At 31.4% G+C, this 16,905-nt stretch overlaps 1 protein-coding gene across 1 annotated transcript; it reads right to left on the reverse strand.

Annotated features, from left to right (window-relative positions):
• Positions 1-5,064: 5,064 nt before the first annotated feature.
• Positions 5,065-6,721, reverse strand: LOC130898580 (putative transporter SVOPL). The gene has a single exon (XM_057807974.1). The coding sequence runs from the start codon at positions 6,603-6,605 to the stop codon at positions 5,118-5,120; it is 1,488 nt and encodes a 495-aa protein (XP_057663957.1). The 5' UTR covers positions 6,606-6,721; the 3' UTR covers positions 5,065-5,117.
• Between the last annotated feature and the right edge of the window lie 10,184 nt (positions 6,722-16,905).

A 16,905-nucleotide genomic window follows, 5' to 3' on the forward strand; every position in this document is an offset into this window, starting at 1 on the left:
TTAAGGTATGCCATACGACTATCTTGCAATGTCAGTTTACGTACAGCATCGATGTTTTCTTGTATAACAGCCTATTTTGGACGACCTTCACGAAATTCATTTTGTAGCGTATTAAACTGTTCATAACTGATCATCAATAATTATTATATTTATAATTGTACTTGTAAAAGTTTCTTGTACTTAAAAATATATTCAAGCACCTAGACTATAAGTAGAAAAGCAGATTATTAAAAATCTTTATTGGAAAAATTAATGATCTCTTTTGTTATCTATTAAATCTATTTTGAAACCTGAATTTCAAAATAAATTTTATTCCATAGCTTCCCACTTGATTTTTAAATTGAATTAAACCGGAATGTTTTTTCGAAGGGCACTAACCTCAAACTTGGTCTATTGTTAGGAGATGCTAGATAATTTCTAGGGGTGAGCGCCCTTTCTGAAGCTGGCATCTGGCATGCCTTTTAAGATTCCGTCACACACCCACGAGGTTGATGAACCCTCTTGTTTACAATTGGTTCTAAATATCTAGTTTTTGTTGCCTTTTTTGAGATGGTAAAAACGCGTGAGGTACAAATGGGGGTTGGTGTTACTTAACAAATGTGAGATTAGGAAGTCAAATGTTCATACCTGCTTTATTAGGGTGTCAGCTTATCATTTTAAATATAATCATCTTCTAATGAAGACACATTCTACGAGGTGGTGCAAAAAAAATTTTTATAAATTTGTTCTAAAAAAATACTAATATTTCGAAGCCGAGAATTATAATGTCAATACAGGGGGTAACTGGATACATTTTTACATATTCTTACTCACATATCTTTTATATTGAACGACAAAATATGAAATCCTTCTAGATCCTTGTTGTTCAAACGGATTTACTTAGCCTTTCAATCAATTTTATTATGAAACTTATAATGATAGATAAAATACTTATTATTCTGATGATGTATCGAAAAAGTTTGGCTTTGAGAAAAAATTTCCCTCAATATTAAGCTGTAGAAGTGAGTAGAATCAAAACACCATACAAAAAATGAACAGAAATACCATTAAATAGTATACGGGCGCAACAAAAATAGTAGACAGAATTGGAATAGGAGATTAAAGGCCCAGAACTAGATACTCTGAAAACCTGGACAATACACCAAGCAATTTCCAGGCAGAAATTTATACAATTGTCCAGTTAAAATCTTTTGAATGTAGCAACCTAGGCAAGGATAATCTAGAAGTAATACCATGTGTCTTTTTGTGATCCTCTTGGCCTCAACGGGTACCTGAAGACGCCCATTGCCACTACAAGAAAATGTTTAATATACTTTAAATTTTCGGGCTTTCTCGATAAAATTATCAGGTGCTTCAATACAACATTCCCTTTTCGCCCTCTTAAAACTAACCATCACAAATCATTACGAAAGGATCACGTAGTATTTCATCCAAGAATATATTTTTAACCCCTCTTTTTATTAGCAATCTGTAAAATTTTACAATGAGCAAATGGTTTAAGGCAATATAAACTGTCTTGTAGAAGAATAACCCAGTGGTAATTTGCATTCACTTAAAAAATCATCTGATTAAGTGATAACCACACAACACTATGACACTAAAATCTGTCAGACAGATTACATGGAAGATGCCTTCCAAGCCTTCGCTGGGGGAGGTCTCATTAGAGGTTGAGCCTATGTCTTGGGATGGGTTTCCATTTGATTAGAATATTTTTGGTTACTTTTTTAAATCAATTTTCCTTTGCTTGTTTTGTTATTAAATCTATGTCTGAGTAACTAGATTTTCGTACTACTTTAACAACTTATTATTCGTTGTTCGAATAGCATCTTCGCTATGGTGTGCCTTTCTGGTGGCACCTCTTCGAATCTATTTTTATTGTTTAAGTAGTAGAACGCATTGCAAATTCTATTTTAAAAAAATACAATATTTTAACTCTCCCCGTTCTTTTCATTTTGAAATCCATTTGTCTGGTTTCACAATTTAACAAGTCAAGTGAGAGACCCTACTGGATTTGGACATTTACTTAAAAATAGCCACCTCTGATCTGGTAAAAAATTCCATCATCTTCAATGCCAAGAAATTATTCAATCAGCTACCTGCAGAATTAAAAGCTCCGGTGATTGACAGAGGCATATTTTCATGAAAGACCTTATTATTCTGTGACAGAATTCTATAATATACAAAATGTAGTAACTGCAATTGCAAATTGACTATAAAACACATAATCGCAGAATGTCCATTTCTTAAATCAGAAAAATCATCATCAAATCTCACTCGGAACAATACGTGAAATTTTAGGACCTAAATACAATATTACTTACCTTGAACAGATCTTGATCATAAACTTAATTTAACAAATATTTATAGATAAAACACTTAATTTTTACTGAATCGCTAATAACCAGGATACGGTTGATGCGAATTTTGTAATAAAAAAATATTTAGTATCAAGTAATATATTGTATTTTAATTCTTATTAAGCCTAATTTTTGTTTTATGTCATTATCAATCTAATCTATTTATTTTGTGAGAGTCAATATTTTCTTGAAAATATTTCTTATTAACAAATTGGGATATTCGTTAGGTGACAGCAGTGGTGACAATTATTGATTTGACAATTTGCCAAGTAGGATATTTCTGTTCAAACTTAAATATAGGAGATGATGTGATTTGAAGATAGATAGTTTTTTGTTTAGACTTATTAACAATTTCGTCTGTATTACTTTTTAGGAACGTTGCCTACTATTTAGTATTGAATTAGCAAAGTGAGAATGAATAATTCTAATAAAAACTTCACACCGCTGACGTCCTATATATGCGTTATTGTGTTATTTAAAATATGGTTTTTGTTTTTTGAAATATACACAATAGATCCATAATTCAGGTTGAAACGTATAAAATTTCTATATATCATATGTAGAATTATTTGTTCCTATCCCCAGTGTCGGTTGGAAAGTATTCTTAGAAGATTTATACCTTTCTGACAATATAAAATCGATTTTTTTATACGATCATTCTGGTTTTTCGTCGAATATCAAATATTTTATACACTGTACCTACAGGATGTCCGGGAGTTGATGCAAAAAGTTCAGGAGTGAGTAGATGACGTGAAAATAATACTGTGACATGAAAAAAATTTTCTCATACGATTACTTGTTTTTGAGTTTGAGCATTTAAAGTTGGGAAATTTGAACTTATATTTAAGTATAGTTTCTAAATTATATATTCAATGTAGTTTACAGCGAAAACCTGTACAACCTGTAGATGGCAAAAATTAATTTTTCCATCGATTTTTTGTTTAACTCTATAAAATTTATGGTTCAGGAGATACGTAGATTTTTAGATCATTCTACATGCCAAGGAAACCGTTCGCCATAAGGAGACATTCTGAAAAAAAACATATAAAAAACTGTAATTATTTATTGAAAAAACTTACAGGGGGTATTAAAACACAATCAAACATTTCTAATTGAACTACATGCCGTCGAATATCAAGTTAGTTACATAAGGAAAAAATTGAAATGCTGAATAATTTAGTTTATTATCCTACAAATTATCAAATGAAAACAAACAAAAACTATAATAAATGTTCGAAGTTGGCACCTTGCACTTCTTCACATTTCCGGAGTCTACGGAGGATATTTCTTTGAACATGGAGAAGCATTCCAAGATTCTGCCTTATAGCGTCACAATGGAAGTTTATTCTATCGATCATTTAATTCTTTGTGTTTACCGGTGTTACATACACCAAGCTTTTAAGATATCCTCAAAAAAAAATGAATCCATTGTATTCAATTCAGGGGAACGTGATGGCCATGCAAACGTGCCTCCCTGATCAATCCACCTATTAGGAAAAATGTTATTATCCATATTTTAATTATTAATCTCTTTCAAGTTTTTTTTACCAGTAATATGATTTTCTATAGTATGTAGTACAAATATTTATTAATTCATTAGTTCTCAAGAAATGTTTGATTTTATTTCAATACTTCCTGTAAGTATTTTCAATAAATAATTATAATTTATAATAATTTTCTTCGGAATGTCTCCTAATGGCCAACGGTGTCCTTAGCATGTATAACAATCTAAAAATCTACATATCTCCTGAATCATAAATTTTATCAAATTAAAAGAGTATCTTTTAAATTGTACAGGCTGTCCCATTAGGCATGAGCCGCCCCTAGTCTTCAGATAATAGTGTAGAATTATTTTTTCCGTCAAACACCCTACATGAACATTCGTAATCATCCATTAAAAATTCATAATGTTCGAATGTATAATTTAGAAAATATACTTAAATATAAGTCCTGATTTCGCAACTTCTAAGGCTTATAACTCAGTCATCATATGATGTTTTATAAAAATATCAAATATTAAAATATGTTTTACTCCCCTTGATAACATACATTTGCTGCTGTTATCTATTTTCCTATTTAAAATTATCGCTTAGTTTATATTACTGATAGCTACCCTACGATAGTATCGATTGTGGTTACGATGTTCCTTCATTTTAAACATCCGGAGGGACAAGAAAGCTTGAATTGATTATTTCCTAATTGTACAAATAGTAACTTGTTATAGAATGTTACCTACTGTCGTCTTTTTCTGGGACAATCAAAACTGATATGAATTATATTTTAAACACGTGAAAATATTTGTTAATATCAGCTTTGTTCGCGGTAAATAATTTGGATACGTTTCGAATGTATTCTGAATATCTTCTGGACGTGTCAATGCGCATGCTTTGTTCAAAATATGTTAGTACAGATTAGAAATAACTGAATATTTTTATTATATTATTTTTATTCCTTTCTCTTTCGTTGTATGTTTATCTTTATCCACCTTGATATAAGCTGTTTGCAAAACATTACATGAAACAACAATCATTCAGTCGATTCCTACTAAGCATAATTGCAGCTACCTGAATATGCAGATCAAATGTACTGTGAGTACAGATTAGATATAACGTAATATTTTAATTCCTTTCGTTTTCGTTGTATCTTTATCTATATTCATACGAGCAATTACTGATATTAACTGCACAATATTAAATGAAACAACAACAACAACAAACATCATTTTATTGACAAATATTTTGAATGATTCTATAACAATTGTCACTCTACCATCGGTTTCTGTTTCAAATCTTTAACAAAGTAGTTGATATTTGTAGTAATAATAAATAAGATTCCCATTAATATAAGAAACCAATTCGCGTAAAGATGAAAGAATGTGATAATCAATAACGAAAGTAATATACCTACAAATGCTATTACACAATGAGACGTTCCACGAATTGCAGTTGGATAGGATTCAATATTGATAACTGACAGTGCCGTTGTCGCTATACTAAACAAGAACATAAGAAGCGAACATATGATCATTCTTGTCATTCCATCTTCGACGAAGTGTAGTATAATAAAAGATATTCCAACTAGAAACATACCTATATATAAAGGGATTTTCCGACCGACGCGATCTAAAATCCATATCGCGGAAATTTCTCCAATTATTACGTTAGTAGATATCATGAGAAAGTTATAGAAAAGCTTATTCTCGCCTATACGTGGACACATTGTGTTATTTTCATATGGATGTAAATAAACAACATCGAGACCACTACTCAAATTTTCACTTGTTACTAATTTTGCCATTAAAATATTCATACTCACTATATTCAAAATGGAAAGGGAAGTTTGAAGAGCTATTAGGGGTAACGTCACTGTTAAAAATGGTCTTGAAAATAATAATTTCATGCCTTTTCCTACCATACTCATTATATCGAATGTTATTCTGAGACATCCTGTATTATCCGATTGGTAAAATAGACCGTAGTCAAGAACAGTGTTCATAATGTCATCTTCTTTTATATCAAAAGAGTTACCATAACTAGATTTGTTGATAGCGTAAAATTGTTTCAATGTTAACACTGCTAGGTAATCCTTTTTAGCGTGCAAAAAGAACCTTGGACTCTCTTCTAGTAAAGCTGTTGCACAAGCCAATATCAAATTGATTCCTCCAGATATAGCAAACAGCATTCTCCATGTTGTAACCCGCATATCAATTACTCTATGTTCCACGTAACTTGGACTAGCGAAATAATATGCTACAATTGAAGCTTGTAGAAATCCCAACATCCAAAATAAGTCACATAAAGCTAAATAACGTCCGCGCTTTTTCGTTGGTAATATTTCTGCTAGATGAATTTTTACTACTGTTCTTTGGTGTTCCAATGAGCTTCCTAAAAAGAAAACTGCAAAAATAATCATATAACTGTTGTAAGCGAATGCTGCCATGAAAGTAGTCACAAAATTCACTACTAAACTCTGGGTTAAAAGTCTCTTTCTTCCAAATATATCACAAAAACAATCGACAATTCCACCAAAACTCCTTCCAATTGTAAAACTGATGAAAACTGCGTATAAAATATTTGGAGTGATTTCCGTTTCACAAGATGACAGAGGAATTGCTATTGGTATACAAAGAAATGCGGAAGCATTAGCAAAACACGAAGCACAAGCCATTCCAATCATGAATTTGTAGTATAAACCCCATCCAGTTTTTGGTAAAACGTCTTCAAAATGTAAGTAAAATTCTCCTGACATCTTGTATCGATATGCAAACTGTGTCTATATAATTTTCATTCACGTATACTTTTATTAGTTTATTGGAGCACCTTATTTTGAGGATTACATTTTTGGATATATTTTGATGTAGTCAGCTGTCTTAGACATTTTGGGAAAATGACATTGACAACACATCGATATATTATCATTCCGTACCAAATATATGACAATATTAGCGTCAACATTTTTCAAATTATTGGTAGAATACAATGTTTCCTTCAAAGCTTAAGAAAGATCAGTCAGAGGCAGTACTAGTACTACACTTTTCTGGAAACAACAACATAATTAGTATATTAAGGAATCATTGGTATTGGTACTGATATTAATATTTATTTACAACTTCTATTATTGCGGAAGTTTAGTTCCTTCGGTATTTCATTCTAAAGATGCTGAAGCAGACGGTTCGCAGATTTGATTTTCCATATGGAATGTCGCAGAGCTTATATTGTGCAAATAAGATAGATCAAACAATTTTTGTGATGCGATGAGGGCCTATAGAAGCTCTGCCGTTTTTTGCTTTACCGCTTTCATCAACTCAAAAAGGGTCCCTTTCAAAGCAGATCTTTTTCTTACGTTTCTAACCTCTCAAGGAAATCCGAACAGACCCGTTATAACACAAAAGCTTTTGGTCAGGAGTCAGATTTTTTGGCACCAACTTCGCAGAGACTTTTGTCATGTGTAATTCCGTGTAAAATTTTCCGTTTTCTATCGGCTTTTTCAGCTCGGCAATCATCCAGATGCTTATTCGACAATCTGCACGCACAATTTGGTTGATTTTTGTTTTAAAAAACGGGTCGTCATCCAATTTTTCTTGGATCAGAGCGCAGAATTCAAAACGAATATCGTAATCCCTTGGTAGTAACGTTTGTACAAATTGCGATTTGTATGGATGATATTTATTACTTTTCACAATATTTGCTAGTGTATCTTTACTTACTGAAGTAGTTTGGATTGCAATGACCCTTTTTCTTAATGACATTTCTGGGCGTTCTACGACAGAAAGCGTGTTCAAATTCAGTGTCTTGATTCGCAACCCGTTTTCGGCTTTCAGGTTTATTCTTAAATTTATTTTCTATACTTCCACTAGCCTTAAATTCATTTAAAATATTTGTAACTGTTGGTTATACTTATTGTTATCTATAACAACTGCGTGAAAATTATATCTTCTTAAATGAGACACACTATATATGTAATAAATCATTCTATTTGGCTACTACATTTTGTCATATTAATCTCAATTGTTTCATTGTAATCACCCCGCATAACCGTACATTTTTTATTTAAACCAAACGAACTATTGCCCTTTTGTTTCACCACTGGAGTACATATAAAACGGGCAATCACCCTTAGGTACTTTTTTCAGTAGCAAATCCAGAAATAAATTGATCGTAATAGAGGAACTGCGGGTCAACATGTTTCCATATAATAATACAAAACAGTTGTAACACATTAGATTATAAATTCGGTAATTAAGGGCGGAGAGGTTAATTCGGGTCAAAGAACATTCCCCATTGTGAAGCTTAGTTCACACGGATTTTGAATAATTTCCAGACTCTTCAAAAAATTCAAATTTTTAGGAATGCTATGAGAATCTACATAGAGTTCCAATTTATAAATCATAAGATTAGTGTCAATATTACATTACAGTATAACTTAGTTATAATAACTACATACAATTTTTGATATCAGTAACCGGTAATGACTAATAAATTTTTATATCTTTTGTTTTCTTGTATTTTGTTATTTGAGGATTCTATAATAAACATGAATAAAAATGTTTATATAATTCATTTTTCACAAGTTTTTGTATTTGATATGATATGGTTCAATGAAAGAAGGGAAACTCAAGTCTGGAATGAACTAGACCGGGAGGATTCAGATTACGATTAGTTCTACTCATCTATAAGAAGTTTGTACATAAATAAAAACAAACATAAATCCTTGAGAAGTTCCTATATTTAATCCCATCACCGAGGAAATCCTGAAGCAACTTCGATGCAAAGCTATAATCAAATTGACCAACCTTATCAATGCGTCATTCAGACTGAGATAAGCTATGGGATTAACCAGAGGTTATTTCGAAATTTTAAGGAAAATTGCTCTTTAAGGGGCTAAATATATAATAGAGGAAAAGAATGTCACTTTTTCCCATCAATTTGAACACAAACATGATAGAAATGTCGTTAGAGATAAAGTAAGTCCCTAGAAGTAGCATAGAAACTTGCATAGGGGCCAATATTTAGAACTACAAAAATCAATCTTATATATGGGACAGATATTTTAGAGTAAAACAAGAAGAAGCATACTCTTCTCTCATCTAACAGAAATTGAGGCAGGGGTACTTCAAGGTAGTGTACTAGGCCTTGTACTTTACTCAATGGTTACCAACGATACTTACAAAACTTGAAAACAATACAATTGTAGCCTTTGCTGGTGATACTCCTCTTTGGCCGAAGAAGCTAATTTAAAATTACAAACATCCATAGACCAGATTAACACCTGGACTAATTGATAACGTATCAATTTGAACAAAAACTAATCTGCTCATATTAACTTTACGATTAAATGGAAAGTATTTAGAAATGACCCTTGATGCTAAAGTTTGTTGAAGTGTCAGATATTGAAACCCGTTTATGTTAATACACTTTGGTTTTGGTAATAATTTCTAGGACTTTCACCTAAATGAGCAAGTCATTGAACAGGAGATTTTGTAGTAAAAGAACTCCTTAATTGAAACAACAGACTTTTATATTCTTTAATAGTGTCATTGTGGGTATCTGCATGTTCATTTGATATAGTCTGCCCTACTTCTTTGAAAATGTAACTCAGTAGAATATGTGAAAATGCTAAAACCTATCATACTTCCAACGAGAGTTCACCCGTGGTTTTCCAAACAAATTTCTGATTTCTTTTAATTTGAGATTCTTAAAAATCGAGTCTACTTGAATAAACCAAGAATAATACTACAAATGAATGAAACCATTCGTCTAGAAATAGTAACACACCTCGCGGTATATGAAGATATGAAAAGATAAGAGCCAGTTTTGATGCGGCGAGATGGCAATGGAGGACACTTGGACGATAATATTTCTAAGAAATAATAATTTTTTTGTCACAACAATTTCAAAAGTGAGGAAATTTGTTGTTCACCCTCAAGTAGTAGGAAAATTATAAATCTGTCAATTGAATTATGTCAATTTAAATGCTATTTTGCCAATAGTTTTCATTTCCACAGCAAACACAAACGATCTTCAAATTATATCTGATATTATGTATACCACTTAAGTGAAGAGTGTTTCTTTCTAAATTCTAATTGATGGTCGTTCAAAATTGGCTTTTCAATAGATTTTTTTTAAAAATTTGAAATTACTGGTTAATAGTCTATTATTTTATAATATGCAATTAATTCTATTAAATTTCAGATAAAATTTTAATGGAAACACTGAAATAAAACCTTCAGTCACGATAATACCAATTCAATACCAGTTCCGACATTATTACTATGAATTTAATCTCGGAGGGGTGTTGTAAGTTTATTTTCGTGATATATTCGGTATTTTTATCTGCGGCAGGAAGAAGCGGGCCGGGCAACAGCATTCAGAATCAGAAAAGTCCACTTTTAACTCTTTGTCGACGACCGGGTTCAACGTACTCCGGTGGTGTACGAGCCCGCAGAGGCGACCCTCTTTATTGTGGCTAAAATTTCGATTAACGGGATTTCATTTAGAGAGAAAGCGGAGGTTTTATGTACGGATATAGCTTACGGGCAATTCCGTATGTGACTGATACTAGGTGTGACAAACGTTAAAGCAAGAAAATACCTAATGTATTGTATTTACGGTATGAATAAAATTTGTTCGTCCCACAACAATACTTATTTAAAACTAATAATCAACAAGCGCCAGTTAAATTCAATTCACAAATAGTTATTTAGTTATTAATGATGTGAATGATAAAGGTGTAAGTGACTTAAGGTTCACGAACAAAATCAAATCACTTTTAACACAAATGTTTTTTCTATAGCTGCTCTATTTTGATATTTTTCCAATGTTTGATTCGTGACTGCTTAATATGTTTGTCGATAGTGGAATAATTGATAAAAGTGGAGATTTGGCTCTTGGTGGATATAGAAGAGTCTACAAGTAGAGCAAATCGTACCTAAGACATCAACTCATCACTATGATATTGCATATACCGATTTCCGGACCTGGTGTAAATTGAAAAATGTAGAAGTACACTTCAGTGAACCTGTTTTCTACTTACAAGAAAAATTAAAAATATGGAGCTCATTACGGCGGTTTGAAGACGGGTTGATATAGTAAAATGCGCTTCTTCTTGGTTAGGAATAAAGTAAGTTCGAACATCTATTCTACCCGATTAGGTAAGTAATTCATGTAGAATAGTCAAGACATAAAATGCGAGCGATGTTCTCTTACCATGAATAAGACCTGGTAATCGGAAAAATGGTACAAAAACATACCAGGTGTACGGCATCCGATGAATAACTATGCAAATTAATAATTCACGCATCGTAGCTTATGAGCAGCCGTCGTATCAAAACTTGCAAATAATAGTGTTAGATATTAGTAAATCAAACTAAGTGGACACTCAAATACCAAGCTTCTAACGCCTTATAATCAAACGGATGAGAAGCACCAACCAATCGTCAAGCTCAAGAGATTTCCTAACCTAAACAAGCTCTTGCTCGTCCACCGCATGCCTATATCTTGGAAACAAATATTATTAATAGTAATAAATGTACTACCCAGTTTAATTTTTTTGATTTCTAATTATTTCAATTTAATTCCATTAGTATTTTCTATTGAATGAAATTTTTAAAATTCATTTCATTCATTCGAGATACAATAAAAAGATTTTTTATTTTTTTCATTTTTTCACATTTAAGTCTGTTTGTGGATTCTTCTAATTTACTTTTGATAAAAAAATGATAGCATAAGTCATAGGTAATACTTGGAATATTATAATTAATTAAGAGAATAGAATTGAGCCAATTATCATGCTAGATTACTGATATTATTAAATTTAACTTATGAGTAGAAAATTTCTATTTTGGCAGCTGAAGACATTACTTCAATCAATAAGTTTTGTGACTGACACACAGATGCCGCTGCCATTGTCAAATCCATATGACGTTATGACGTTTATGAAGTACCAACATTCAAAAGATTATCTGTAAAATTTCATGACATTTCGATTAGTCAGAAAAAAATTAGAGCCATTTATGTGAAGCTACTTATGTTATGTTGAACACAATGGATTTAAAAAAATTTCGTGTGTTGATTTATCATTGCTTTTTGATGGAAAAAATTCAGCAATGGCTTCAAAAGTCTTATTCGGACTCTGCACCATCAAAAAAAAAAACATTTTTATTGGTTTACTGAATTTAAACGTGGTCGTATAGACATTGATGATGGTAAACGTTGTGGTGGTCTAATTGAGGTTGTTACTCCAGAAAACATAAAAAAAGTCCACAAATTGATTATATCTAATCGTGAGTTGAAATTAAGTGAGATAGTTGAGGCCGTAAAGATATCCGAAGGCAGTGTGTTTACAATTATGTATGAACATTTGACCATAAGAAAGTTTCAACAAAGTGGTTGCTGCCTTTACTCACAATCGATCAAAACCAACAACGTGTTGATGATTCACAGCAGTGTTTGGCAATGCTTACACGAAATAAATCACACACTTCACTTCGAAATCAAAACGAAGCGTCCAAAGGCACAACAGTCAGCTGGGAAGATTATGGCTTCAGTATTTTGGGATGCGCATGGAATATTGTTTTTCGACTATCTCCAAAAAGGAAAGACAGTAAATGGCGAATACTACATAGAGCTGTTGGATCATTTGAATGTAAAAATAAAAAAACCTGCTTCATATGTTGAAAAAAAGAGCACAGATCATGCTCCGATTCACAAGTTAATTGGATTGGATTAAATTAGACGAATTACGCTATATAATCCTCATTTGGCCCTCAGTGAGTACTGGCTATTCGCTGATCTCAAAAAATGTTCGCCGGTAAGAAATTCGGCTCAAATGAAGAAGCAATTGCTGAAACTGAAGCCTATTTTGAGGCAAAAGGCAAATCCTTCGACAAGCACGGCATCGAGAAGTTATAGAAGCGTTGGAATGATTTGATTTATTGCTCTTTGAAGAAATTACATTAATAAATATAATCTATTTTTGGCAAAAAAAAGTGTTTAGTTCCACCACTTATGAAGTGATGTGTTATATTTATTTTTTTAATTTAAGCCGGTATCAGAACTAATATCAATTAACCTGTAGCTCAAACATTAAAGCTAATGGAAAAACTGATTGGCATTTTCAAAATCGACATATTGAAAATATTAAAATCATTTGTTGAATTTCCGACATTCATTTTTATTTTGTTTGTCTATATGTACAGCGTCACACTATTATATTAGTTACTGGGTATCGTGACGAGGAGGTTCCAAGTATCATAGTTTGGCGGTTGGCCTACTTATTTTAGTCCGATTGAATGTGTGGGACGCGTAGTCGTTATAAATTTCGGTGCAACGAGGAAACAAAAAAATTAAAAAGGAAAAAATATTGATGTTACTAGATATACTATATAATTTATGTAATATGTGATTAAAATATAGTTCCTTTTCTAAAAAAGCTTAAAGACAATTAAGTGATTATCATATTATTATTAAAGGATGCTGAAAAAACACGTTTCATTAGAATACCATTGAACATAATACAATTGACAGTTACCTATCATTTTATTGTAAATCAAATAATTTGATTTTAGAAACACGCTTCAAAAGGGTACTGAATACGAATGATCAAGAAATCGGATAGACAAGTAAAAAAAAATAATATGCTAAGTGTTAGTGCATATTTTTGTGGATAGTGATTAGTTTAGTCTATTTGGTGTTAGTGTATAAATTAAGAAGTAAATTAGAAACGTTCTGTATGAATTTATCTCACCGATAAAAATTATTGAGACGTTGGCGGATATTAATTCACTGATAATTGATAAACGGAATTGAAAATAAAAAGTATCAACAAGAATTCCAAGAGTATATCTCAAGTATTGGTGATACATCCATTAATACATCATCTTTTTTATTACTCTTATTTAAAGCTGTGTGGATAACAAACCCTTTTTTTGGAAAAAGCCGTTTAATGAGCATGATACTGGCCCACATGATAAACTGTTAGATATATCAGTTGACCAGTTAAGGAATCTTACTTTTGATGTTGTTTGTCCCAACTAGCTTTGAATAAGTATAAAGAATAAAGAATCATAACTGACTAAAGTAGCGTAAATTAAAAAATAAAATCGTTTGGCATTAGAAATTAATATCATTTAGTGTTTCAGAGCAAATCAACCCAGATATTTAACATTTAGTTAGTTTGTAATTAACTAAAGCTCAAGTTTTTCATTAAATCATTCTGCTAGATTTAATAAAAACAGTATTTTTTGGAATTTCGCAATGTATTTTGTATAGTGTAACTTTTCTGAGTAAACAACTTTTGTCTGACAACAATAAGACCTACGTTACGATAGAAGCGGCTTGGCGGGCACCATCATTTTTAGCAGAAATATTGAATCATTTATAGCTACTAGTCCTTATTATTAATCATAGTTGTATTGCATTGATTGCAATTGATATTGAGCAAGCGGACTCAACTCAGGTTCTAAATGAATAATGGTCACTTGATCTGTAGCCTGAATGCTTTTTATTTTTATCATTTTCACTTGCGAATACCTCAGACCCGTCGCGCAATCCCTTTGAGGATTGTGATCCACCGGTTGAGAGCCTCTCCTGTTGTAAAAATGTCAAAGCTGGACATTTATTCCTGAATTTTTTTTATTTGGAAAAAAATAGTATAATTGTGCAGATGAGGTAACTGGAGGAAATAGTAATTCTGTACTAATTTCAGAAGAAACATAGGAATAGCTTGGTGAAAACTAATGTTTAGTTTGGGCTTTAGCTTTCCTATGGCATGAGAGATTTCTACTCGGCCCTTTAAACTAAATGACTCGATAGTAAAACCAAAACCAAAGTGGCTACAAATTTCCTACCAAATCTAAAAACTACCACAATGGCAAATGTACAGAATAGACCATGACAAGGAATAAATCTAGCACCATGGCAAAAGGTATAGCGAAATTTTTGCAATTACCGAATCCGAAATCGTATACAAGACACTGTTCAAAATGTCATCTGCCATTATTTTAGATAATACAGGGGTTTACTTTTTCACTCTAAAATAGATTCAGCCTATAATACCATTTGAACCTGAATACAACAATGTTATGGAAGCACTTCAACTTCGTAATCTACTAATTTAATTTTCAATTAACGAAAATTTGTTGAAGGGAAAATACCTACCGGGATTATTTTCCAAAATTGTTCAAATATCACTGTACAATTCCGTGTAAAACATAAAAATTATTCAATGTGATGTTAGGGATTTTAATTCTAAATTTGGCTTCGAATACATAAAAATAACGCATAAAAGAAATAGCGTACTTCTGTGTACAAGATAAATATGTATTTTTTGTCTGTTCCACAATAAGCTATTGTTTGATGCCTCATATTAGTTACTTGAAGAAAGAGAATAGGGTGTGAGTTTTCTAATTAACACCTTGTATAATATTCATAGCATCGCTATGATTACGATTAAATAATAGCTCTTGTTCAATATAATATTGTAGATTATAATGATAAAGATTAACATGTGTTACTATGTGTAGACATTTAGCATTTTTTGTTATTTTCGAGTAGTTTGACAGGTTATAAGGTCAAGGTTAAACTTATATATAATATTCAGATTTTTCAGAAAGGAATGAATAATAATTTTAACAATTTTTTTACAAGTATAGAGCAAGAAACAGTTTAAATCAACTTACTAGTTTTCAGTTTCCTTACCAATTTTCAATTCATGCAAATATAATTTTCCACGCATTTTTTTATTAGTACAGAATATAATTTTTGTTTCTTCATTTTAATGGTTTATCATCTTATTAATTTTATTTCTCCAGGCGCTTATGATTGACACTTTATGGAGATGCTCCTATTGTTGGTAATCTATATTCGTAACATTCACTTAAACAAAAGCAAATTTCTGTCACAATGTTATTTTCTCTCTTACTATTATTTCCTAAATATTTCTTGCTCTGTAAGTTTCGATATTTCTTCTATATAGGCGTCACATTTTTCTCAGTAAAACTATTTTTGAATCATATTGTTCTCCCTCTTCATTAGACTAAACATTTATAAATTATCGCTCCGGTCCATTATAGTTTTACAGTTCTTTAGATACATTTTTTAAATCGTTGAAGTTTCTCGTGAATTAATTTGTGCAACTTTGTCCATATAACAACGTGAATAGAATACAAAATATGCATTTTTACTTCAGAATGTACCATCCAGCTTCTTTGCGTAATTTCAGCGTTTTTCTCCGACATTTCCGAGTCAACTAAATTTATTAATATATTCAACAAAGAGTATTTCTATTTCTTTGATATATTTTGGCTTTTGGAATTAGAATATGCTTCATACTCTAATGATGAAAATACATTGATAAAATATAAACAAATATAATATAATCAAAAGCATTGCCATTTGTACTTGAAAGATTTCTATAGTCACATGAAAAAACTTATTAGTTAATATTGGTACAAAGATATCTTCATATTTTTGTAGAAAATCAGAGGTTAGATTGAGGAATTTGCTCCTTCAACCTCATTTATTTAGTTATTTTTATGTTTGTTTTTTAGTTTTACAAGCTTTTTTCTACAAATTGAAACAATTTGTAGGTATTTCTCTCTCTCGCTCTCATTAAAATATTTCAAACTGAATAATTTTTTGCGGGTCACTCAAAATTGATTTTCAGTTGACTTTTTCGAATATGCGAAACAATTTCTTGTCAACCCCATTCTCCTGATTTGGGTTCCTCCTTAAAAGAAATGAATATTTTTTGCATTTCAGGGTTTCATTTCAGCAAACATCTTATTTCTTCATAAAATGGCAATTATTTCTCTGTGTCCATGAATACGTTAAAGTTGAGGTGTCAAAATTTTTCCAAATAAATTTTGCAGCAAGTAATCTATGTAAGGTAGCTGCAAGAGAGCGACTGAAGACCTACGATCCAAATTTTACTTTCATTTTTTAAAAGTTACTTGGGAATACTTGCTCGTTGGTAACTTTAGGGTAATGTCTACTAGCTTTATTTGTCATGATCTTAAAAAATATCTATATAACATTTTTAACAACCCATT

The sequence above is a fragment of the Diorhabda carinulata genome, chromosome 10 (assembly GCF_026250575.1).
Source record: "Diorhabda carinulata isolate Delta chromosome 10, icDioCari1.1, whole genome shotgun sequence".
Classification (NCBI taxonomy): Eukaryota; Metazoa; Arthropoda; class Insecta; order Coleoptera; family Chrysomelidae; genus Diorhabda; species Diorhabda carinulata.